The sequence below is a fragment of the Antennarius striatus genome, chromosome 8 (genome assembly GCF_040054535.1).
Source record: "Antennarius striatus isolate MH-2024 chromosome 8, ASM4005453v1, whole genome shotgun sequence".
Classification (NCBI taxonomy): domain Eukaryota; kingdom Metazoa; phylum Chordata; class Actinopteri; order Lophiiformes; family Antennariidae; genus Antennarius; species Antennarius striatus.
This window is the reverse complement of record NC_090783.1, coordinates 16,103,550-16,129,509: the sequence shown is the minus strand read 5'-3', so window position 1 is coordinate 16,129,509 and position 25,960 is coordinate 16,103,550. Positions and strand designations below refer to the sequence as shown.

Below are 25,960 nucleotides of genomic sequence, written 5' to 3'. Positions count from 1 at the left end.
AGGGGGTGGATGTCGGGGTTGGGGGTGGGGGGGAACGCTGACGCCAGATGCCTTTGCAGCAGAGGACCGAGGAAGATGTGGTCGTGTGGTGTCGCCGGACAAACTCTGGTTAGGACCGCAGGTCTTTAAACTCTCGGATGCTGCCGGAGGACCGTCAGTCAAACCGCATCATCTCACCCGCAGCGCCTACATCTGATGGATGGATGATGCGCATCCGGCGGACCGGATAACTTCTGAAGAAAATGTAGTTGCCAGCCGGTTTCAGGTCTTTTCCTGTTGAAAGAACTCGGATATTCTGCTGAAACCGATCACATCCACCCTTGATAACGATGGAAAGTGGAGTGTTCCTGCCCTGCGTGGAGCAGTTCATGTTGAGCCCACTCGTCACTTGGGTGCGTAATGAAGGGCCGTTTCACTGCCTGACAGACTGGAGACATGAAACCTCTCATCCTTGATTATCTTTGCTGTTTTAGGTGAAGACATTCGTTCCACATGATGGGGGAATGCACCTGGACTTTTCTGAACTCATTGATGGCGTCATTCTGAATGACATCATGATGCAAATGTAAGTCAATGAGTATTGAATACACTAGAACACTAGATTTGATGTAGCATCCATCAGTAAGTCATTAAAACTGTGAAGTTTAAATGGAAAATTTTTGGATGAAATGTAAACAGTTGAATATTTTAAATGACTAGAATGCGACCTTATAAATGGAACATTTTCCCCCTCATGCCATCTACAGCTAAAGCATCACATTTTTAAAACATCAAGGCTACTGGTTTTTCTTCTCTCTGGAAATACAGGGTATTTTTGTCATCTTTCAGTGCAACTTCCTCTTTATTTAAAAGTCAATTCCTCCACAAAAAAAAAGGTTGGAATCAGCCTGAAAGTTGCAAACACGTAGGAGAAAAGACTAAATGGTCCACTTGTCTCAAGTCATGAGGAAAATCATTGATGTGGTCAAGATGCTACTTAAGAGATTATGATTTGGTTGCCTTATGTTCCAGGGCATTATCTTCACCCTTGACTAGCACCAGTTTATGGCATTTTACAGCAGGTCTAACCCCTGAAAGCTAACATTTATTTTAGCCTGTTATTCAGGATGAAACGACAAATGAGTACCAAACAGAAGGGCTAAAAAAAATGATAACCTAATAAACGCTGTCCAGCCTTCATGAGCCTACAGTATCCATTCATCCCACTTATCCTCCAAAGTCACAATAACCAGCTCCAAATGCAAAACAATGCAGCTTCAAGGGGAGGAACAGAGGCGGGATAATCTCCTGGACTGGTCGACCCCCTGGGATTAGGGCCTTATTCCTGGTGTGTGGTGGCATCGGGACACAGATGGCAGAGATGACGAGGGACAGAAACTGGATAAACAACACAAGCAGGGTAGAAGATGTGATGCAAATGATTCCTTTATTCAAAATTCAAAGCTCAAATGCGACCCCACAACGGCCTGAGAATTCAGCCAACATGTGTGAAAAACCCAGTTTGTAGTCTGGAGGGAAATCACATCACCAGACTCAAGTTAGGAATGAAAAGGATCATCAAATGTTTTCATGTTGATCCTAGGGCCAAGACTGGTACCAGCCAGAGCTTCCCTTCAGTCCGTTCCACAGGCAGCCCTGTATTTATCTGTAAAGAGAACAGCTGTCAAATAAAATGTCTTGATGTTGCCAGAAATCCCTCAGTGATGCCTCCGGGTGCAAACAAAGTGATCAAGGATAAGAGTCAGAGGATCCAGAACCTGAGATTCCTCGTCCAGCAAATCAGGACCTACTATTTGGTGAGTCGGGTTCATCTCACATCAGCCCCATCCGTCCTGACTGGTTGTCCTGGACGGACAACAGTTGGTTCTGCCTAAGATGCTTGTCCTAAATATCCACCATGTACAGACCTGATGGATGGATGGATGGATGGATGGATGGATGGATGGATGGATGGGCCAGACAGACAAACAGACAGACGGGTGTTTCAGCCTCTCACATCTTTAGGATGTTAGCTTGATCAGCTAGCCTTCAAACGTGAACCTCATGGTGGCTCTAGATTAAAGGTCAGGGATTACCAGAGTAGTTTGTGTACCTGATCTGGGGACCATGAATATCTGAGTCATCACAACACACTGGGGGTCTCTGTGTCTCATGACAAACAAGTTCTAGTTTAAATCAACTGTAAGGTCTTGAATCCGTCAACATAGTTTTCTAATACCTTTAAAGACTAGTGACTGGCGCTCTGCTCCAGATTCTATAATCACATATAAGATCAGGAAGAAGGGGATGATGGAAGACTTGGCGGTTGAAGTGTCGTAGCAGCAGCCACTGGAAAATGTAAAAAAAAAAAAAAGAAGAAAAAGGCTAAGATTGCTAAGATCAAATCAGTCAGTCAACTGTGGCTGTTCCTGTAAATGGGAGTTAGTAATAGTTTCCTGAACTGCACTCATTAGGAGATACGATCACTGTTACACCACCCTTCCCTCACACACAAACACACACACACACACACACACACACACACACACACATTATCACAAACCGCTGCCATAGCAGGCAGAATCAAACATTTTGAAACCCGTCATCCGTTCTGTCCTCGCTGCTGTGTTCTGGTTCTGCATACGTCGCTGTCCTTTCAACACTTTGCCTCGACCTTTAGAAGCGTTGTTCCAGTTCGGCCTAAAACATGCTTATCTGCCCCTTTTTCGACCCATCTCACCATTTTTCCCTCCATTTCCCTTTTTCTTCCCAGGATAATCTGAGACAATTAATCCTGATTCCTCTGCCAAACGTGTTGCAGCTTGGCAGGACTCCTTACTGTGGTAAGCTCTTTGACAGGACGCTAGGAGAAGTCCGCTCTCCTTGGATATGCAAAGTCAGTATGCGTTAGACAGCCTGATTCCTCTGTTCGCTGATACTCAATAAGCACTGCATTGATTCACCATAAATTAGATTAGATTATCCATAAAAGCGTTTTCAGCTACTTTCAATATTTGCGAGTCATTTTTAATTCAGTCTGATAACCTCACTGGCTTGTGATTGGGAGGCCTTAGCAAGTGTTGACCCAAATTCACCAACGATTCTATTTCAATCCATGACAACCCCCCACCCCCACTCCCCTCCTGCTGCGTCAGTCTGATTGATTTTATTTTAGATAACACACTTTCTGATTTGCTTCCTGCAGAGCAAAGTCTGGAGGAAATACAAAAAATTCTGCTGCTGCTCTTAGGATGCGCCGTCCAGGTAAAAATAACAACATTGTGAAAATCTGGGCCTGAACACATGAAAGATCTACATCCTTTAACGTTTCTCTGTCCAGTGTGAGAAGAAAGAGGAGCACATCCAGAGGATCCAGACGCTGGACTTTGAAACCAAAGCTGCCATAGCTGCACATATTCAGGAGGTACCTGACTGTGAAAAGAATTGTTGTGTGTTCGTGTCTGGGACACACACACACATACACGTGTATATTTCTTATTTTCTATGTCTTCACCATCCATGTTGTATGCTCCAGCTGACCCACAGTGAGGAGAACATGCTGGATCTTCAGTGGCTGGAGTCCGGTGAGGTGAACCCAGATGAGCTGGAGGTCATGGCGCGGAACATGGCCTCACATCTGCGACATGCGCTGGAGCAGAGAGACGCTTGTCAGGAGGTACGTTTGAGTCTGTCTTCATCTGTTCTGTTTAACACATATGGATTAAATACACGTCATGTGAAACTGCAGGATATTTTGAGTTTGAAATGTGGATGAAGATGTGGCACATTTAATGTCTTTGTGTAAGACTTTAGCAGAGCTAATGCAGGAAAAGGAAGGTGTGGTCAGCTTGGGTAGTAGCCCCTCCAGCCTGTATCCCGTCGGCTTCTCTCCGAGCATGCAGCAGCAGCAGGCGGGGGCTCAGCAACACCTGGCAGTGGAGCTGGCCGACTCCAAGGCCAAGATCAGACGACTGCGACAAGAGCTGTAAGTACCAACAGATGCAAATGCATCTAGTATAATCTACAAGGTATGGAAACATAATCAAGGACCCTACTCTATTTCTAAATCTTATACATAAGATTTACCTTAATAAAGTTATCTCAAGCAAAAGAAGAGGAAAATATTCTCTTTATATAGTTTTGTCTTTTACTGTCGTGGGAGTTTGTCTTCAGGAGGACTGCTGGAAAACAGGCTAGTGTTTCCTCTGTGGACCTGCCAAAAGAGACTGAGAGGGAGAGGGTGGGGTGGGGGACATGCCCGAGGGATTTTGCCCCACATTACTGCCTGTTTGGCAGGATCTATGGTTGTACTCTACCACTGACCCACATTACCTCTGAATTTCAGTGGAAACAGCGTGCGCTACACACACACACACACAGACTCACACACATACACACACGCACACACACACACACGCACACACATACACACACACACACACACACACACACACACACACACACACACACACTGATGCGATTGAGACTTCAGTTTTGAATTTGCTCTCCATTCCGGTGTCATCAGGCTGACGTTCTGCTTCCTCTCAGCAAACACACAGTCACTTCAAGACTTAAAGACTCTTCAGTCATGAACAACCCTGACCTTACACACATTGTTTTAAAGAAATATCTGTAGATGCTGACCAGCTTTAGTTTTTCCTTCATGCATCTGCTGGTCGTATACATACTGTAAATATGAGACTGTAACTGCCCTTCGTGCTCGTGTCTCTGACCACCAGGGAGGAGAAGAGTGAGCAGATGCTGGACTGCAGACACGAGCTGGAGAACATGGAGGCAGAGCTGAAGAGGATTCAGCAGGAGGTCTGAAGAACAGACACCTCGATTTCCTCTCCTTCTCACGGTGACACACAGTAATCCTATAGATTTAATCAGCTGATCTCTGATTCAGAGATACAACTAAATAATTTATGACTATGTCTGAAGGGAGTATTGTCTTTGTGAACTGAGATCCGAGCAGCTTTATATATATATATATATATATATATATATATATATATATATATATATATATATATATATATATATATATATATATATATATATATATATATATATATATATATATATATATATATATATATATATATATATATATATATATATATATATATATAAAATGTCCCTCTCACCCTTGTTGGGTGGTATCTGTGTGTCATCCTCAAGCTCGGGTCCTCTACCAGAGGCCTGGGAGTCTGAGGGTTCTGCGCAGTATCAAACGTACCTCCTGACAAGCGTCAAATATTCACTCTTTGAAGCTCAGAGTTTGTCTTCACCAAATCCGATGGGATTACTGATAATTGCTCGTAAGTCCTCCACAGCTGGATTCATAATCATGTCTCCGTCGGAACTTTTCCCAGAATGCCCAGCTGCTTGTCGATGCCCGCGCCGCCCGGACCTACCGAGACGAGCTGGATGCACTGAGAGAGAGAGCCATTAAGGCGGACAAGCTGGAGATCGAAGTGGGGCGCTACCGGGACAAGCTGCACAAAATGGAGTTCTACAAGATCAAAGTGGAGGTTCAGAACATCTTATACCCATGGATTCAAGAAATCATTGAATAGTCTGAAATGAAAGGGAAATATGGAGATAACAGCTAGTGTATATGTGTGTGTTTGTGTTTCAGGAGCTAAAGGAGGATAACAGGGTGCTACAGGAGACCAAAGAGGTGCTGGAGGATCAGTTAACAGGCTGGAGGGTGCGCTTGGATAAAATCCATCATCTAGAGAAGCACAACCTGCAGCTGAAAGCCCAGGTCCATGACATGGAACAGGTCAGACATCTCCGACATTACATTTAAACACAACAGCTCATCTTTTGGAATCATCTGTCCCCGTGCATCAGCTGATGGTTTGTGTCTTCCCTGCAGGACAGGGAGGCAGACGGGAGGCGCATCGAGGAGTTGCAGAAAGACAACCTGTCTCTTTGTTTGGCTCAGAGGAGGAGCATGGAGGAGTCCCAGCTTCTGGGCTGGGAGTTAGAGCAGCTCTCCAAGACCGCTGAGAACTCCCAGGGTAAGAGCCGGTGACCAAGATGATGTAGTTCCTACCAGATGGGAGAAGGAAAATCCATCCTCAAATTATATGAGAACGTACAAGTTCTTAGGTTACGTGTAAACACACACATGCAGATAACTGATAGTGTAATTATTAAGTTTGCACAATTTATTGTTATCTTATTGACAAAAGATAAATAAAAGATTTAAATAAATTAGGATTACATTTTAAAAGCATTAGAAATGGCGGATTACATGTGCACGCCCTGAATCAACTGCCATCCTGTGTTTGTGTGCAGGTCAACAGACTCTGAGTGAAGAGGTGAGCGAGAGGACCCTGAGTCAGATGCTGAAGCTGGAGAAGGAGAACCAACGTCTCTTAAGGACCCTGGAGGAACTCCGAGCTGCTGATCGGGTGTCATCAACAGACGAATCTGCCGTTTTTCAACACTCCTGCTCAAATGCAAAACGCCACAGTAATGAACCCCAGCAATGCAGAGAAACACAGCAGATGCTGAACGGAGATTCAAATTGTCATGTGGAGCTCCATGCAAGAGAGCCGAAGGAAATCCAAGACAAGATACTCCTTGAAGACAAACTGGACCTTCATATTCAGGAGAAAGGACATCTGGAGCATGGAGACTATGTGGATCGTTTCAAAGAACTGATGTCTGGACTGGAGGACATAGATCCCACCGAGCCTCATTGCTTTGTGGAACCACAGGATCACTCCATTGGGTCCAAGAGCAGCAGTCCCCACCATGATAGCATCCTGATGACACATTCTTCCTCCTATGCCAGCAAGCACACAAAGCGGCTGGAGGCCAAATGCAGGGCCCTTGACACAGTTAAACAGCATCTACAGATTTCCCTCGATAGTGCTGGTAATTCTGTGGATCAAGGAAATACCAAATGTTTGCTGCAATCATGCACTTGCATGTTTATTTACTCCTCTTCCTTTATCTCATTAGACCGGAAAGTTCTGCGCCTGGAGGCGGAGGTTCAGGAGCTGGAGGCAGAGAATCACGGTTTGCAGTCCACTTTAGAGGAACTTCGTATCCCTGCAAGACGCCTGGAACAGATGGAGACCGAGAAGAAAAGCCTAGAGCAGGAAACCATAGTCCTGGAGAAGGAGAAGAGGCAGCTAGAGAAAGAAAATCGACGTCTACGCCAGCAGGTAGATAACCTCGTTTTCAAAGGGCATGGGCTTAGTCAGCAAGCAAAAGTGAGATCGACTTCAGTAGACTTATCTTTGAAGAAATTGACTATTATTCTGCTTTTCATTCTTACAGACGGAAATTCAGGAAACTAACTTAGACAGCAGCAACGTCTGCATGGCCACTCTAGAAAAGGAGATGCGCTTTCTGGTGACGGAGGTGGACGGGTTGAGGGAGACTGCCGAGAGGGTCAGAGGCCTCGAGGGAGATAACAGGGAACTCACCAAGCAGGCTGCTATCAACCAGAAGACCCTGGCTACTCTCAGAGAGGTGGGGGACTGAATTATTAACCTGAATTATTATCCTGATATGTCAGTTTGGATAAAATCACTCGAACGTCAGAACATTCAAAACTGTCCTGTCTTAAACAGTGAAGTTAAGACGATTCTGGATGTCCAACTGTAAGATAAGCTAAAATTTAAATGAAGTATATGTGTGTTTCTAAAGTGTCATAATCTACCTTAGAAGTGCTGCACCCGAATGTACTAACAAACACATCCTGTTCCAGTTAATGACCTACTGCAGACAGCTACAACCTTGATGACGATTAGAATGTTCCAACATAGATAACCACAAGTTAACTCCCGACATGTAGAAAAGCATCTTATTGTTCTTGACCTTGTGTGTGATCTAAACTGTTACGACGCCTGCGCGCGTCTTTATCTAACCCTGCTCTATCCATTTTTTAATAAAATTAAGCAGCCAGGTGGGACAGAGTCAGAGTCTACTTTGAATTGCACCAAGTCAAGTGCACCTCTTCTGTGTCTCTCCCTGCTGCAGCTGGTAAAACTTTAAAACCTCTCTGGGTGCCTTTGTCTGATGACCCTGGTCTAGCTTAGAACAGTTTTTGAGTGAGTGTTCGAGATTTAGACCCAACACTAACTAATAGTGATTCTTTAAGATAGAATGTTGTAAACTGGGTATAACGTTTATCTTTAGGAGCTGGTGAATGAGAAGTTGAAGATCCAGCAGAGAGACAATGAACTTGAGAGGATGACCCATGAAATGGAAATGAAGCTCACGGAGAGCACACAGCAGGATGAACCAGAGGCCCCAGAGAGCAGGTACCGACATACTGCATGGATCCCATCCTGTATTTCTAGGTATCCAAAGCTTTTAAGTAAATCCACTGGACGTTAAGGAAGTTTTTGAAGACATTTCAACAAGAGACTTCTTCAGTTCTGAAGAAGTCTCTTGGATGAGAGACAAAACGTTTTCAAGAACGTTCTTAACGTCCAGTGGATTGACTTAAACAGCTTTGGATAACCATGACCTGGATAACTGAGAACCTACACAGACTTAGTTTTAGGTAATATGATAAATGATGGCACAGTTTGCATAAAAGTCCTGTCTTCAATATGCAGCAGGTTCAAGTTGCTTGAGTCGGAGCTGGAATCGTCTCTGAAACAATCTCTTCAAATTAAAGAGGACAAGATTGCAGCTTTGGGGGTTCGTCTGCAGGAATCCATCAACAGGAACCAGCAGCTGTGCCAAGAACTCAAGACGGTAAGTCATGTTGTGAAATTCTGTTTTCCTAAGAGGGGCTGTTAGGGTCATGTTATTAAACATGACCCTAACAGCCTGTGCGTCTACACAGACCTAAATGTGTGATCCCTTTGAGTCCACAGGTCAAGATGAGCTTTGAGGCTTTTCAACAGAGGCAGGAAGAGATGGCATCAACAAGCCCCGCCCCACCGAGAGACACTGGCAGGACCATGAGCGAATGGCTGTGGGAAAGCCAAGAGGCCACCAAGGAACTGCTGAGACTCAAAGACCGGCTCATTGAAGTGGAGAGGAATGTCAGTGGTGTTAAATGTGAACGATGAAAGATAGAAAAAACTACATCTCTGTTTCTTAAAATCTCCTCTTCCCATCTCCTTCTTCCAGAATGCAACGCTAGAGGCGGAGTGCCAGGCTATGCAAGGCCAGCTGAAGCAGCTTGAGAGTCAGTCTGACAGCCAACAAGCTCAGATCCTGGCTCTACAGAGGCAGACTGCTTCCCTGCAGGAGAACAACACCACCCTGCAGAAACACAACGCTAACCTGCAGGTGCGCTAGAACACATGCTACACATTTAACAGCCAATGCATTGTTGCTGCAGGTTTGTAAGCCTCTGCATCAGTATGCATGCATGTTCTAGAGTCCCCTCATAAACTGGCTTCCTGTCCTCTAAAGGTGGAGAAATCCACCCTGAACTCGCAGAGCGCATCCCTCATGGCCCAGAATGCTCAGCTACAGCAGCAGCAATCGGGGACAGAGAACGAACGGGACATCGCCATACGGGAACGAGAAGAGCTACGCGGCATTTACGAGCAGCTGTTACGAGATCACGAGAGAATGGTAGCGCTGCACGAACACCAGGCCATGGAGTACGAGGCTCTAATGGGGAAGCACGGCTGTTTGAAAAACGCACATCGCACGCTGGAGCTGGAGCATCGCACACTGCAGGACAGGTAGGGGAACGAGGAGGCCGTCACACACTTGGCTTCTATGGCTGAATTGCTAGAACATCTCTGTTGGGTTCATGTCTGTGTTGGTGGTGTGTTCAAGGTACAATAGCTTGTTGCAGCAGCGAACCAGGCTGGAGGAACTGGAAAAAGCCCTGAAGGGGGAGCAGATGAGGATGACTCTGGAGAAAGAACAGAACAGATCTACCGCTGCTGAATGCTGCAGGCTCCGTGATGAGAAGGACCGGTGAGGAGGCGCCAGCATGAGTTCACTGGGTCATAGACCCAACAAGGTACAGTTAGACCCGCACATTGATAAACTTCTCCATGCATATTTACTTTAAAGGCTCAACCAGACGTACCGTCAGCTCCTGAACGAGAATGAGTCATTGACAACGGATCAGAAGCAGCTGAAGAGTCAGTTAAATGAGGCCAAGCTCAAGTACACCTGGCTGGAGGCGGACTTCTCCAAGCTGAAGATGGAGTTCCAGCAGCTGGACATCACCTCCACGAAGCTCACAAACCAGTGTGAGGTACTGACACACAGCAGGCTGAGCTGATGCGGAGCAGCCTACTAGTTAATACAACTTAATCTTAATACTTAATATTCTCAGTCCACCCCTGAAATAAGTCTCTTTAGAGTAGGGGCTACGTCAGTTTAATTATAACGTGTGATGTTCAGCTGTTGAAGCAGTTGAAGGGGAACTTGGAGGAGGAAAGTCGCCATCTGCTCGGCCAGATTGAGACGCTGATGCTGCAGAACCGGACCCTGCTGGAACAGACCATGGAGAGCAAGGACCTGTTTCATGTGGAAGAGAGACAGTATATGTAAGAAAAACACCATGGGTACAACATGTACCTGATCCAGGACACAAAATCCTAGAGCAGACGTCCAAAGCAGACAAGCCATCACTCTGACAGTCAATCTTTTCCCTGCCTTTTTCTGTTCAGTGACAAGCTTCATAATTTAAGGCGGCAGAAGGAGAAGCTGGAGGAGAAGATAATGGATCAGTACAAGTTCCATGAGCCATCGCTCCCTCGCAGGTAAGCTGACCACAGAATTGTTAATGATACTTGTAGAATCTAAGCCAAGCTCTAAGTCATTGAGATTTCCATTGAACTTACGTGATTGATGCGTTGATGCGCTTCATTCTAATCAAGAGTTCGACACGCCAAACTTTTACTTGAATATTCTGTTCATTTCTAATAAGCTTCTCTGTTAACTCAACCTATGGTTAATTTCAAACATCACAATATTCAGCGTTCAGTCATCAGCGTTCATCAATCAACGGTCAAGTACTATTGATGCTTCTGGCAGAAACCTGACCCAGCCAAAAATTGGCTCCCATTTATACCTGGGAACGGATTATTCTAAAGGAGACCCACTGCATCATTTGTCTCCTACTATACTGTTGCTATGGTGATATATAAATGATGGGTCAAATATCTGCTTTCACCCTCAGCACTTCCTACAGAGGCACTTGTTCAGCTGAACTGTCACTTCACAGTGACATCTCTTTGTAGACACAGTTATGTGATCATTATGGTCTGTTCTGAGTGTGGTCTGTAATGAAATGAGCATTATTCTCCATCTCTGTGATGCAGGAGGTTTTTATCCATGGGCTTAATGCTTAAAGCCCACATTACCTTGTTTTTCTAGGTCTGTTGTTTTTTTCTTGACCGACTTGGAAATAGGAAGATGAAGGTTTATTCGCTTATCGAACAACTTGTTTGCTGATTTATTTCTGATTCTGATTCTGATTCTGAGTTATTGTAGTGAAAGTGCTATATTTCAGCAATAACTGAAATAAAGACTCGGGAGCATAAGAATGGTTGACAGCCAAAACGGGAATTCTTTACTTTGATTCGCAGTACATCAATACTTAACACCAGATCAGTTGGGAAACAGCACTGAACTCATATCCTGTGACTCTTTTATACCTCACAGGAACATTTACTTGTGTGTGTGTGTGTGTGTGTGTGTGTGTGTGTGTGTGTGTGTGTGTGTGTGTGTGTGTGTGTGTGTGTGTGTGTGTGTGTGTGTGTGTGTGTGTGTGTGTGTGTGTGTGTGTGTGTGTGTGTGTGTGTGTGTGTGTGTGTGCGCATATGTGGTTGTGTGTGTATTTTCCTTGGGAAAATAGGAACATTGGTTTTCTAGGAAAGCACCCAAGTTTATTTCTATTGTTTGGTAATCATTTATCTTTCTTCTCAAAAAAACAAGCCCTGGAACAATGTCACCCTAACCTTATCCCGTCTATCCGGTTTTACACATTCAAGTCCTTACTGCTAAAACTGACTTGACCTTCTGTTTTCACTGGATATGTATAACTATTTGTTACTGTATTTCAGGTGTGACATATCCATACATTATTCGCCACCACATTATGTTAAAGTTTCAAGTGTAAATTTTTTCAAAAGCAGCTGTTTTCCAAACCATAAATCCAAATCGATCACCAGATTTGCATCTGTGTTCTGGGTTCTCCATTTTCTCTGATACACCTTCGCCTTCTGCAGACAGGGAAACTGGATTGCTGTGAAACTGAAGAAGCTCATTAAACCCAGCATCCGTGAACATGGACCTGAATGCCCGTCCACATCCAGGAACTCGCCGCAGATCCTTGGGAGCGCTGAGCCACTCCCCTTCAATCATGACAACAGCACTTTCATCGGCTCGGGTGGAGCTGATGGAGGCTCATCCTCCACCGCAGCAGCAGGTGAGGCCATCTCACCCCAGCAGAACAGCAGTGAGTACCACCGTCCTGAATTCCTCAGATTCACCTTTCTCATCACGGTTGCATAACCAGAACCGACATCTTCTAAAAATTTGATTCAACTATTCCTTCAACATTTTTCGAGAACGCACAAAACCTGAAATCAACAAATTGTTAAACTGTTCCAACACTTTTGTAAAGTCAACTTCTTCCAACAGATGAATTTTTGATGTGAAAAAAGTTTATTTTCTCTAAATTTCTTTTCTACGCGTAAGGAATTATATTCCCACACTAAAACTCTTCAGAACGATTAAATATGTAATGCAGGCATGTCAGTGTTTGCATGTGTGTCAGAAACATCATTGGTTCCTGATGTGTGAATGTTCCTCAACAGTCCTCAATATGTTTTCCTTGTCTTTCTCTGTTGGCAATGTATTTCTCATTCCTTCTTTTTACTGTCACTTGTGTTTTCCTTCCCTCTGTGCCCTCTACTCTTTCTCCTCACATCCCTTTTTCTGCTTTCGCCCTTCCCGTTGTCTTCCTCCCCTGTGGCTCCATTTGCTGTTAAATAGCCACTATGAAAATGTTTCCCCGTATGAGGAAACGACTGAAGGACAAAGACAAAGTCAAGTCCCTCTTCCGACGTTCCATGTGTAAGAAAATCTGACGTATCCCCTCATCTTGACTACAGGCTTTCATTTCACTGCTATCTCTAGAACACTAAGACTCAGTGAAATGTTTTTTCACAACCTGCCATATAATAGAACAGCAAAATAACCCTAGATTGAATAGGATTCTTCACTGTCAACAAGGATGCTTCCCTGTGGATGTAAGGGTTGAATTTAGTCCTTCAGAACCTCATTTCATGGCAGTAATATCAAACTATTAGATGTTATGTTACTTACACCTTTAGGCATCTGTACCAGTTGCCTTTGTGATATTTTATCAATAGAGGTTAAAAAATAATAATACTGCATTGCAGGAGGACACTGATGCTACTTGAGCTCAGGCCTGGCAGCATTCTGCTGTAGTTTGGGGAAACCTTTTAAAACCATTATTCTACACTATATTATGGACTGTGGAAGGAAACCATCCCTGTTTCTATGTTCTCCATTCAGCAGAAAAAGCATTACCTCCTGATTGCCACGATTGTTTCCCCTGTTTGCACCCATCCCTCATTGTCATCCCACTTTTCCCATCCCGTTTTTTCCCAAACTATTCAGCCATGGGCAGCTTGGCACACCCATCAGCCCTTTCCCAGGATGAGCAGTGGGCAGGCAGCTCAGAGCAGCTGGAGGGGTCGGAGGTCGATGTGGACGAGGACAGAAGGAGCCCACTGACCTCATCCCTCACCTCATCTATCTTTTCCATACTCAATCATCCCACCATTCCACCATTTAACAACGTCACCACCTCCACATCCACTGACACCACCAACACTGTTCCAGATGTTTCTGAGCTTTGGCTGACAGGTAGATCATTCATTAGAGACACAAGGATAAGTTTTAAAAGAGCATAGGGAAGATAGCTCTCCAGAAGTGACAGTCAACGATAACCATTCGTCTCTCATTTTATGCCCCACAGACAAAGATTCTCATGAGAGCAACGTGCCATCTGGATATGAGGACAGCGAGGAGCTTCAGAATCATGGTAAAGCCCTGCAGATGCCCGTTTAGAGGATTCAAAAGCATACAGATGTATTACCAGCTCAGGAATTAGACTAAATCCATCAAATTGCAATCATGACCTTCTTTTACATTAATCTCTGCTGACCACAGACATTTGTCCCATAAAGACTCTGCTGCCCCCTACTGGTTATCAAGAATGTGACTGTATTGTAAATCTCATCCCAGGCCTCAATGGTGCCCAGAGCCGAGCTCAAAGTGAGAGCAGCTGCGAGTTCAACGTGAGCATGGAAAACGAGCTGTGGTCAAATGGCAGCAGCCCGATCCGGCAGCTCCAATCACGTCGCTCCTCATCCTCCTACCAACAACCAAGTGACACTTCCACTCCCCAGCACACGCTGAAGCAGCAGCACAAGGAGAACAAGGAAAACAAGACCTCTACCACGCTTAACACCAGTAGTCATAACTCAGAAATCCAGTTTACACCAAAACAGAAAGACTCCAGCTCCCCTGAAGACTTCTGGTTCGCAAGGGGTACGAAAAGCTTCCGAAGAGGATCAAGAGGCAAACTGACGCAGCATTCATTGGAATCAGGGGGCCCAGTAAATATGAACCCAGGGCTGAATGGAGTTATTGCAAAATCAAGCTCCAGCAAAGGTGAATCAACTCAAGCCTTGCATTATCCCCCGATTGCAGTGCTGTACGTTCAGGGTAAATCATCCTCAATGTCTGGCTGCCTCAACTGCTTCTCTACACCTTTAGAGAAAGAGGGGCAACTGAAAGGGCCCAGGTCACCCAAAAATCTCCCCCGAGCCAGCAGCGTCATTTCCACAGCAGAGGGATCGTCCCGACGTTCCAGTTTAAACAGCGACTGCAGGGTGATGGCTAAGACTGCCCTGCCCTCTGCCCAGGTTTTAGGAGGGAGCAACAGTGAGGAGGAAACAGCGACCCAGCAGCAGCCAGACCCAAATACCGATAACAACGAGCCTGAGTGCACTCCTCCAGTCAAACCACCCAGAGACCCCACAGTCGTTGTGGCCTCAGAAAACCCCAAATCCCCTGTGCAGGAGTCTCTCTTTGACCCCTCGTTTGCTTTCAACTCTGTCTTCTCAAACACAATCTTCAGTGATTCTCTGGCGTCGACCACAACAGGTCCGGATGCTCTGACTAACCTAGTCCTGGAGCAGAACTGTCCACTTGAGAACCAAAAGTCTCATCTGAAAATACCACCAGCACTGCATAGCATCAAAGATGACTAATAGCCGGGATGCAGAACACACAGCTGGGCTGGACATGAAGAACAAGAAGCTTCCAATTGCATAAAAGTATCACGCCTGAGTGTCTAAAATTTTCTAACACATTAATATACATGGGGACTATTTATAGTTTTCCTTCTATTCTTATTCTCTTCTTTTTGCACAAATGCTGGTTAATGGAACCCAGTGACGTGCTGCGTGGATAGATTTCCTATTTTGACCATTAAAAATGAAATTGGTGTTATAGGTTTGTAAGCCTCTGCCACACTTTAAATCCTGTTATGTTTTCCAAAAAAAAAAAAATATCCCACCTGATATTTTTATTTATTTACTCCTATGTGGACAGATTTTCAAACGTATTGCTGCATCTGTTAGATATAAATTTGATATTAGAGAAAAGTATACATTTTCTACAACTGATGTTTACCTGGCTGCCATTTCCTTTAAATAAAGAATCTGTGTTTGTGTATGTGCTTGCGTTTAAACATTGTTTTTTCTTTTAAAAGTGTCATGAGATAAAATAAACAAGTTTCTTGTCACCATAAGTTCCATGAAGAAAAAATATAGAAAAGGTTTAAAAAAAAAAAAAAAAAAAAAAAGGGCAGCGAAAAACATAATGTCGAGTGGAATCCTGGGATATGTAGTTCAACTTCTGGCAACGACGATTTTCTGAACCACCAGCGAAGGCGGAATAATGTTGAATATCTGTGATACGATTGGAGCAGTGTGTGACGTCATCTCCAGGTAACGCCAATGAGAGAGAGAGTAGGAAGGGTCGTGGCGTCACCATAGTAAGATCGCTTGCACACCTCCCACGTAACACAAACATCTCCTGACTTCCGGTGGGGTCGGCTAGCGGACGGCTTTAACGGGACAGCTTCTACCGGGGTGTCAGGATGCTGAACGCCGCCGCTGCGGGCAGGAACAAGGAGCCCATCCTGGCTGTTCTCCAGGAGAGCGTCAACACCAAGAAGCCCCTCCAGGCTCTGGAGATCTCCTCCGGTACCGGGCAGCACGTCGCCTGCTTTGCCCAGGCCCTCCACAACATAGTTTGGCAGCCATCAGAGTTTGATCACCAGTATTTAGACAGGTACGTGGTTATTTACAGTGATCGATCCCAATCTAAAGAAATGTCATTTGTCGTTTATTTATAGAACCGGAACGGGGGTAGGCGGGTGGAGTCTGGATGATCAAACGTGTGTTTTTGTTGGCTGGTCTTTTGTTTCCATTCTCAGTATAGAAGCGTACAGAGCCCACTACCAGCTGCACAACGTGAAGCCCCCCATCCACCTGGATGTTTCTCTGCCCCACCAGTGCTGGGAAGAGGTCCAGCCCGAGAGCTTCGACCTGGTGGTCAACATCAACATGGTCCACATCACTCCGATGGCCTGTACGGAGGTGGGGCCGCGGTTTGAGCGCAGCGACGGGTGTTGTTGAAGCCAGAACCATTAAGATAGATATCTCCTATTCAGACAGAGTAGGACTGTATTTAAAACTAAAGGGGGAACCCTCAATGCCTGGACCCTGAGCCTGTGTGGTAACATCCCATAATCAGTCATGTGGTACACAAAGTGGTGACCTTTGTCATGATGTTATCACCTGCCACCAGTGATCCTCTTCACCTGTGAAGGGATTCACTCAGGTGTTTTTTTGTTTAATAGATTTTTGCATCGCTGCCATCATCATAGTTGAGAGTAAGAAAATATTTAAGAATCAACAAAGTTGGCATGGAGAAATTAAGATTGTGAAGCATATTGCACTTTTAATCGAGCATTCTTTTTTTTTTTCGTCATGCAAACAAACTGTTATGGCATACTGCTCGCGCTACACACAGCTTTAGATGTGAATGAGTAGCGTGATTATTGAGTAGCATGATTGTCATAAGAGATGAGGAGTCACAAAACAGTCAGCGATACGGCGCGCTTACTTTAGTTAACTGGGGCGGTAATGCGTTTGATTTGATTGAATTAAGCAGTAATATTTATACCTTGTAAATTCATCTCATGATTTATTTTTATGACATCATCATTGTCTTCCAGGGTTTATTCAGAGGGGCTGCAGCCGTTCTGAAGCCACGAGGTGTTCTGCTGATGTATGGTGTAAGTGAAAAACGTGCACAAACTACATTTATGTACTTTATGACATATGATCCGATCTAAACACTAAAGTGTGTATATATAATTTAACTTTACTCTCTTATAACCTGCAGCCCTATGCAGTGAATGGTCAGATCTCCCCTCAGAGTAATGTTGACTTTGACCTCAGCCTCCGACGCAGGTAAAGTTTTCAATGCTTCATGGAACTCCTTGCTGTGACGACGAATCTGGTAACTCTGGATTATTTAATCTCCCAGGAACCCAGAGTGGGGACTCAGGGATATCTCCCTCCTCAGATCTCTAGGACAAGCAAGCGGTTTATTCCTGGAGAAGATTGTAAGTAAACATCACATTGAAGACCCAAAAAAAAATCTTTATCCCTTCTCCAATTCACGATTTGACATGTTTTCTTTGGTAGACGGAGATGCCGTCAAACAACAAGTGTCTTCTGTTCAGACGGGAGAGTCTGGTGTGAGGAGGCAATGCCTCCACTGCCTCTTGAAGCTCAGATACATTGCCTAATTTTCCATAATTGATATTGAATAAACACTGAAATTATGTATTCTATTTTATTCTAGTACATATTCTTCTGTATGGTATGTGTGATTAAAATGAACAATGCTCATTTACATGTTTATGTATGCTTACTTCAATACCATCACCTTTTCTTTATTTAAGCAAATGACCAGGATAGCAGAAGTGCTTTTCAGAGAGTAATTTAATAAACAATGTGCACTAGATCTTGAAAAACCTATATAAAATATCTATATCATATATATAAGGAAGTAAAATACCATAATATAATGAAATAGAAATACACTATAGAGATAATGCACTGCTGCGGTCTATATTAACATCACAAGCCGAGTGTTCCTGTGAGTTGTTGTGGCTGCTATTCTGGAAACTATCTCATTCCTCAGAAGACAAGAAAATAATGACTATATTTCTCCTGATGAAAACATTTCAGAAAAGATATTAATGGAGTCACAACGCCTCTGGAATGTAGAACCTGTCCATAGAGAATGTACATAACATAACCGTTAACATACAGTATTTGGTAACACATTTTGTCCCCTGAGAAAATTGCTGTTAAATATCCTTTCATAGATGCAACCCGGAGGTTATCTTCAGTGCTAATCGTAGAGTCTGGGGGACTATTACGATGCATCACAGGCCTTTTTTTTCACAACATCACGCAGCTTCTTGAGTCTGCGTTCGGTTATGGCTCTCACGTAGCTGTCGGATTGTATGATGGCCATCCCGTCCTGTACTACGCCCATGACCAGCAAAGGGTTTTCCTCCATGGTGATGTTGGGACAAGGACAGCTCCAGTCTATTTTGGCAATCGTCACTTCTAGGTGTTTGGTATTAAAGAAAGTCAAACCCATTTTTTCATCTCTCAGGACCTCTTCCAAGCTAAAGCGGGCCAGTCCAGAGTCAAGATCTTCCACCAGCTCTGTCAGTCGTCCCACGATGGCAAAGTCACTCTGGCATAAGCTGGGGACCATTTTCCCCTTGACCCGACAGGTTCTACATGGTTTCTTTTTCGGTTGAGGACAGTTGGCCTCGCATTCCTTCTTGGTGTGGAAGCTGTTGGCGTTCCCGTGGCAGCCGCCATAGGCGAACGCTTGGCACTTTTTCATGAGGGGATTCCATGCCCAACGTGGCTCCCAGGCTTTACAGGGGCCTTGAACAGCAGGAAGGGAGCAGATGCCCATCCCTTCTCTCTGACAGGAAGCCTTACACTCCTCGTAAGTTTCAAACCTGTTTCGGCTGTCGTCACACCCACCGTTACTGAAGGCCACGCAGGAGCCCAGCTTGGTGTCATAATACCAGTCCATGTGTCGCTCACTGCTGCACACCCTCAGGTCTACTTCAGCCAGGCAGTCTGCTGGGGAGAATGGCCGCCCCATCGGCATCTCAGGATCTTCAGAGAAATCATCATCAGTCCGGCGGATGACAGACAGCGGGTAGTCGGCGTGAAGAATTCCCACGGAATTCCGTGCAATGCAGGTGTAGATGCCTGTATCCCACACCTGGGCGTTGTAAATGACGAGCTGTCCGATGTTGGTGATGACCACGTTGCCGTACATCTGGTCGGGCCTCATGACTAGGCGTTCACGCCGTTCGTTCTGTTTCTCCCAAGTGACGTCAGGTCTGGGAAACCCAATAACGTCACAGTGGAAGCTGACCGTACCTCCGACGTAGATGGACTGGTGGTGAGGGTTGGAGTACAAGGTTGGGGGCATCGGGTCTTCGTGGGAAGATGTTGGGGTTGGGTTAGCAGTAGTGTCCTGAGGCAGTGGACTGGTGTGCGGCCCGGCCAGGTAGAATCGGCAGGTGACCACATTTAAAGTCACCCCTCGGATGCAGGCCTCCGCGTCCATGTAGCAGCGGTTGAAGTAGGTGAGGCCATCTGAGGCGCAGGTGAAGTTGGGTTCTTTCTCACACCGGTCCTGACATTTACAGATGGGCTGTCCGTCCCAGATGTCGCACACCGCCCCCTGCTGGCTGCATATGAAACCTTCACAGGTGGCAGTGGGGGAATCGTCCCCTTTGCCCCCACCCTGCCCATCTGGTTGGGCAGGGGTGCCATCAGAGAAACGTGCAGCCACACAGCTGTTCAGGCCACACACGTTGGTGCAGCATTTCTCAAAGTCAGCACAGTCCTGCGCAGACAGACACAACCAAAATGAAATGAAGAAAACACGGAATCAACAGATAATTCTTTAAGGAGCAGTAACGGGGGGATAGAAATCTACACCACCTCATCGACGTTGCACTCTCGCTCGCAGGTGCTTTGTGCGTCAACCCACAGATTGGAATTCAGCTTGTTGGGACAAAATCCTTCGTGTTTCACTTTAGATTCTGTCACACTTGCGGACGAAGAAAGCTGGGGTAATTGGCAAACTACGAGCATCAAAAAATACGCACGTATCCATCTGGGTAATAGTTTGTATGAGATCGGGGCACTGTGCCAATGTTTATCGTTTATACATCCATTATCCAGAACTAGCAGAGGGAGTTTACACATCATTGTTGTTTTGCATGAGTCGCCCACCGAATAAATCCATTTAGTTTTTCAAATTCGCAATGTGCGCACTGTGGTCGTCCGTTGTTGTGCGCAAACATGAAATCGATTGACTTGAGTGCGGAGTCGAGATTTGCGGCAATCCCAAAACAATTAGGCGAGTTCCTATGCACTGGGCATGTACTGAGCAAAAAAAAAAAAAAAATTTTTTTAAATCCACTGGCGTTTAAAATGCAACAGGCTTGAAGGAAAATAATCGACGTGATAATCGAAACATGCAGCTATGGGCAAAGTCTCATTCAGATCGATTTCCCGGAGCTGCGAAATAAGCGAACGAAACCGCACAATGACAGAGAAAGAGACAACATCAGCCTTTCAGAGTGTGAATGGAGGTGGAAAGGGCAGCCCTCTGACCGCCCCCGTGGTCCTCCCGTGTCTGAAACCCTGATGAAGCAGCACCATGCGCTGAGCAACTGCACAAACATTGTAAAACAACATCAAAGAAGACGCGGGGGGGGGCGTCTGGCGAGCCGTCCTAACGACCATTACGCGCGGAGACCTAGGAATTCCGGTGACAAATCCAGCGTTCTACGAGCCAGACAGAACTTAAAAAGGTGTCAATCGCACGTAAGGTAGAGAGCTGTCGGTCAGCGTTTCATCTCCTGCAACAATAGCAATACTTTCAGATGTTTTTTACGCAATGGCAACATGCGCGTAACCTTGTTTTCTTGCGTAAAACTGTTAAAAGTCGCACGGAATGCAAGGCGGAAAACGTGAAACCCAAACACGGGGCGTGTCGTAACGCGTCCTGCAAAACTTGTTTACGTCCTTCTTGTCTAGACGTCGGTCAGTTTACCAGAGTCCATTGCGTTCACACGGGCGCGGAGATGCCGTCAGGTGGAAAAGCGTTAAAGCGCCACGTTTTCAATGGTGTGCGTCGCATCTTTGTCCCGGCGCAGCTCCGGGGCGATGAGAAGCAGCAGCCCTCATCTTTTCACTGCCACTGAACCCTGCAACCTTTGGGTGACTTTTGACCGAGCTGCATTCATGTGATAAAACTTATCCAAAAAACTGGCCAATACCGAGAGAGCCGCTAATCAATTCAGCGCCCCCTCCTCCCGCTAACGGGGTTTATGGCACTGAGACACCAGAGGCCCCGGACTGGACAAAGGGTACAGAAATATTCCCACAATTCACGCACGAACCCTGATAAAGGTTTGTATGAAACATCATGTGGAGAACACAAAGCGAGCCTGCAGCCACTTTATTTTGATGTTGTTTTCAATGGGGAAAAAATAATCTCCTTTTAGACCCAGATCACGGGATCGGACGTTTCAACGAAGAGCTTTAAATCTTCGCTCACAAGATCAGTGTCCATGTCCAACAGCACTCAGTGCGCCACATTAAAACATGCAACATGTTTAATGCCCTGGATTAAAACAGGAGACATAAAGCTGCCGGGGACGCTTTGGAAATAGATTTTTTGTTGCAACCATATTTTTTTTTATGCAATAGCAGACAAAACGGGTTTAATAACCAGAAAAAAAAAACTGAAAGCAACATCTCGAGTCTCTGAACTGAAAGAAACCTCAATATTCTGCCTGTTCTGTGTTGAAATGAAAAATATTGGTTGTGCTTATTTCATCGTAATAGAGAGTAACACTATTGGCTTCACATTTAACAAGCAACTTTTGTGTTCTTTCTTAAGTCTTTCTTGAAGTTCTTGCATTGGCATCCCAATGAATACATTTCATTCAGTAACTGATCAGATTATTTACAAAATTTTTTAAAAAAAGATCATCTGACAGAAAGCCACCCTCAATTAAAGTATTACATAACTTACACGATTCTTAGTCCCACATGGCCACAGAAAAGTAGATGAATACTGGTTGACATTCATAAATACACAGTATATGCATAAAATATCAAAAAGTAAAAAGATTAAAAATCTTTTCACAAGAATCCCATGAATTTTCCAATTCCTAGCACAGCATGGATTGAGAAGCTTCCGAAGGCAACTCCATGACTGCAAAGTCTGTACATCAGAGCTATGAAAAGGTTTCCTCGTGAAGACACAGCGTCAGTAGATTTAAATAAATAATGATGAAATCAGCTGAAGCAATGGCAGCTGAATCCATACTACACACTCGGGGTCGATCCGGACAAAGAAGGCCGACCATCAAATAAATTCTTTGCTCCAGTTTGTACTAGTCCATCTGAGAAACTAGCCCCACGTTTCTGATAACATTCAATCTAAGTAGATCGTCTTTAAAACATCAGTTTTGAGTTTTATTTAAATAGCCTTAAGATTGCAGTGGGGGGGTTTTCTACAGTGGACAAAAGGCATTAGACATACAAAGAAGTTGTACACCAGCTGTAAAGCAGGTCTACAACAACAATCAAGACATATGAAGCGCAAGGAGCTCCTCTCCAAGATGAGCCACCACACACAAACAATGACTAGCACATACAGAATATTTACAGCTTCAAGTCAAACTTTAAATACATTTAACAATCCTTTTCAGGATGGAAACAGCGAATGCTCCTCCCTCCACCCATTTGTAGTGATCTTCTTTGATTCTAATGTTATTCCCAAGCAAATCTTGTTCGCCTTCACCCCAGTGAGGCTCTGTGAAGAGGACAGTTAAACAGACACCCACAAGATGGCACCAGCAAGGGGAAAGAACAGTAACCAAACCAACATTTCAAAACAGTTCCCAGTGGTCAATGTAAGGCCATTGCTGTGTCTGTTTCGAGTAGCTCTCCAAGCTCTCTCCTGTGTTAGATGTCACCTCTCTGCTGATCTTATGAAGGCAGCGTGTAGTCTGATCCTCCACTATGAAATCTTACAGTTCCCTTTTGAGGACGACGAGGTCTTTGGTGGACTCTGCGGAGGCCTGAAGGATTTCGAGCGCTTCAGACTGTTGCCTTTGCTCCCAGCACCGCTTCCCGCTGTGCTGTTGGCCACTGAGTAAGAGCGTCCGTGCATCATGACTGCGTTCATGCCGTTGGCCATTGAAAAGGACTTAAGGTGGGACTTTATGGCCACAGGGAGGGGCAGCTTATCGATAAGGTGAACTGGTGTGCAGGAGACGATCGAACGGCAGCACAGGTCTTGAAGCCTGAAAACTGCGGAAAAAGAAAAGGGAATATGGATGCAGATGTCATGTCAGTCACATCCAGAATACTCAAAGGTTTCTGTACACTTTTCATATATTTTGAAATGTAACCACCCTAAGGCACATGGGTTCACAAAGGAACAAAGGAGAGCTGACAGAATTGTTACGCATCAAACTGTGAACCAGCATACCTTTGTTGGGCCTCCAGAATTTCTCCATTCCGTGCCTCATCAGCACGATGCGCGAAAGTTCTGTGAAGGATTCGATGACGTTGAAGTTGCACAGCGGACTGACTTCAAAGAATGTCATGCTGTTCTTTTCTGCATAAGCCCTCGCCTGCTCTGTTGGTACCTGCCGCTTGAAAGCAAGGTGAAGCCTATTGCCCACCAGGATCCTCGGAACACCTGGGGCATGCTGATGGAAACAGATACGTTTCGGACATATTGTGCATTCTAACAAGTAGCTCTACATCTCGTCAGCTGCATTTTGAAAATGATCTGTTCTTGGGGAATGTGATTACCTCATCGATTTCCCGGATCCAGCGGTCGATGCCATCAAATGACCAACTGTTAGTGATGTCGTAGACAAGAAGGATGCCCTGTACAAAGAAAACTAATATGTTAATGTATGTTATATAACAAGACAGGCCCCCCCAAAAAATGTTACACGCTAATATTTTGGTGGACCAGCTTGAGCTTTGATTTCAGAAGATGACATAAGATTATCAGAGTCACAACATTTCTCTTGAGCTGGACTAAATCTTGTATTGATGAGTCGGTTGTCTGTGTAAAGTCTGTGTCAGCACATCCAAAAGATTCTCAGTGGAGTAAAGGTTTGAATCTTGTGGTGGCCTTAAATTAAGAGGCAACCCCAGGTCATAAGACTGCCCCCACAGTATAGAATGTTATTCACTAAACATGATGGATGCGTCACTTCATCCACCTCTCCTCTTACTCTGATGTGCCCATCAGTCTGGAACAGGGCAAATGTGGAAACATTAGACCACATGACCTTTTAACTATTGTTATAGAGTCCGATCTTAATGCTCCCCTGCAAAATGGTTGATTTATTTTTCCAATTAGCCTTACTAATATGTGGTTTCTTAATATTGCACAGCTGTTCAGCCACAATCCCTTGCACTCTCTTGGCAGTGTGTTTGTATGTGTGTGTGTAAATAGGTCATGGGAAAACTGCTCAAAGTCCTCACCTGTGCTCCACGAGAGTAAGACCTGAAAATGGTGCAGAATCTTCCTTGCCCTGATGTATCCCTGTTGAAGACAGACACATGTGATTTAAACAAAATCATCATCGATTACTAATTACTACAGCCCCTACTTAGTTACTGTTGTGGCAGTAACACTCACCACAGCTCTAATTTCACTCTTCTCCCATCCAGCAGAATCGTTGTGGTCTTGTAATCAATCCCTGGGGTCACATATATGAGTTCATGTTGATCAGTCTTCTGTTTCTAATTCATCTCAAGAGCAGAGAACAAAAACAGCCTTATCTACTCACCACTGCTGTAGGCATAGGGAGATTCTGCCGATCCGTCTTGCAAACTATCTAAGATTTCTCCCTTTCCCACATCGCTGTCTCCAACCAGGAGGAATTTCAAGAGGTAATCGTAGCTCTTCACAGGACTACTCTGGGTCCCCATCATCCCACGCATTGGATCTGGATCCGAGAGCTTTGTGTGCTCGCCAGACGTCCACTCTGTGGGGCAAGGGACGAACCAGCCGGTCCCCAACAGCAGTAGCTGACGATGGGTAACCGCTAACTAGCTGGAGGGGTGTCCAAAAATTACGAGCTGTGCCCCTGTAACGTATAGAGCTTTAAATAATCTGATTCTGGTGGTTTTTGTCAAATAAACGTGTAGTTTTGTCGTCATTCACGCGGATAAACACCGCTAATATAAAGCTAATATTAGCCTGACCATTCAAAACAATCGTAACTAGCTGTTAGCATGATAGCTAGCAGTAAAAACGACAGCGTTTTCTAGCAAAGACTGACAATCAAAAGAACAACTAGGCTGTTCGATCCCAGTGCAGCAATAATTTAACCAATGAAACACAACTTCATCGATTGATCTTCAAAGAAAAGCATTAGTTTAGTGATATTCCGCTTGAAAGCACAACGGCTATCCAAATGAACGGTGATGGAACTTCCTGGTTTTCACGTCATCAGCTGCGTCATTTCCTGTATCATGAGCAATAATAGACAAAGAACATGTTAGCATTTTCTCAATTTATTGGGATTTATTTGCCAGATTTTGTAGCGCAAGTAGACAAAATAAAAGCTATCTGCTAAGTGAGTTTAAGGACGTTCAGTTAAGTGGCTATTTGTGACTGTAGTTGTAAATAGTACCTTTGAGAACAAAACAAAAGGCTGCAGGAAACCACAATGTAATGAGTAAGAATTATCATCTGAGCTGAATAAGAGAGGACTATCGTATCGAAAAAATAAGCT

At 44.8% G+C, this 25,960-nt stretch overlaps 4 protein-coding genes across 5 annotated transcripts; 2 read left to right on the top strand and 2 right to left on the bottom strand.

Annotated features, from left to right (window-relative positions):
• The first annotated feature begins 66 nt into the window (after window positions 1-66).
• Window positions 67-15,918, top strand: LOC137599966 (girdin-like). 2 transcript variants are annotated; one of them, XM_068321253.1, is made up of 29 exons: window positions 67-392; window positions 474-565; window positions 1,691-1,796; window positions 2,753-2,822; window positions 3,185-3,243; window positions 3,320-3,403; window positions 3,515-3,655; window positions 3,786-3,964; window positions 4,719-4,800; window positions 5,358-5,516; window positions 5,624-5,770; window positions 5,867-6,011; window positions 6,292-6,876; window positions 6,964-7,169; window positions 7,285-7,479; window positions 8,149-8,273; window positions 8,574-8,715; window positions 8,838-9,008; window positions 9,097-9,258; window positions 9,385-9,662; window positions 9,760-9,903; window positions 10,003-10,189; window positions 10,339-10,484; window positions 10,608-10,700; window positions 12,171-12,400; window positions 12,940-13,020; window positions 13,591-13,839; window positions 13,952-14,017; window positions 14,221-15,918. In XM_068321253.1, the coding sequence occupies exons 1-29, from the start codon at window positions 330-332 to the stop codon at window positions 15,249-15,251; spliced, it is 5,418 nt and encodes a 1,805-aa protein (XP_068177354.1). In that variant the 5' UTR covers window positions 67-329; the 3' UTR covers window positions 15,252-15,918. The 2 variants fall into 2 exon arrangements, with proteins under 2 accessions (XP_068177354.1, XP_068177355.1); XM_068321254.1 differs by lacking the exons at window positions 67-392; window positions 474-565; window positions 1,691-1,796; ... (1 more) ...; window positions 3,185-3,243; window positions 3,320-3,403 and having other exon boundaries at window positions 3,550-3,655; window positions 3,796-3,964.
• Window positions 15,919-16,054: 136 nt separating this feature from the next.
• On the top strand, window positions 16,055-17,911 carry mettl26 (methyltransferase like 26). Its single transcript, XM_068321258.1, has 6 exons — window positions 16,055-16,338; window positions 16,484-16,646; window positions 17,288-17,347; window positions 17,458-17,525; window positions 17,602-17,680; window positions 17,763-17,911. The coding sequence occupies exons 1-6, from the start codon at window positions 16,145-16,147 to the stop codon at window positions 17,817-17,819; spliced, it is 621 nt and encodes a 206-aa protein (XP_068177359.1). The 5' UTR covers window positions 16,055-16,144; the 3' UTR covers window positions 17,820-17,911.
• Window positions 17,912-17,966: 55 nt separating this feature from the next.
• wfikkn1 (WAP, follistatin/kazal, immunoglobulin, kunitz and netrin domain containing 1) lies at window positions 17,967-20,557 on the bottom strand. Its single transcript, XM_068321255.1, has 2 exons — window positions 20,112-20,557; window positions 17,967-20,013 (listed from the first exon to the last, which is right to left on the bottom strand). The coding sequence occupies exons 1-2, from the start codon at window positions 20,379-20,381 to the stop codon at window positions 18,502-18,504; spliced, it is 1,782 nt and encodes a 593-aa protein (XP_068177356.1). The 5' UTR covers window positions 20,382-20,557; the 3' UTR covers window positions 17,967-18,501.
• Window positions 20,558-21,676: 1,119 nt separating this feature from the next.
• Window positions 21,677-25,664, bottom strand: LOC137600729 (ras-related protein Rab-40C-like). The gene is made up of 6 exons (XM_068322502.1): window positions 25,010-25,664; window positions 24,859-24,919; window positions 24,702-24,762; window positions 24,015-24,092; window positions 23,686-23,908; window positions 21,677-23,504 (listed from the first exon to the last, which is right to left on the bottom strand). The coding sequence occupies exons 1-6, from the start codon at window positions 25,161-25,163 to the stop codon at window positions 23,212-23,214; spliced, it is 870 nt and encodes a 289-aa protein (XP_068178603.1). The 5' UTR covers window positions 25,164-25,664; the 3' UTR covers window positions 21,677-23,211.
• Between the last annotated feature and the right edge of the window lie 296 nt (window positions 25,665-25,960).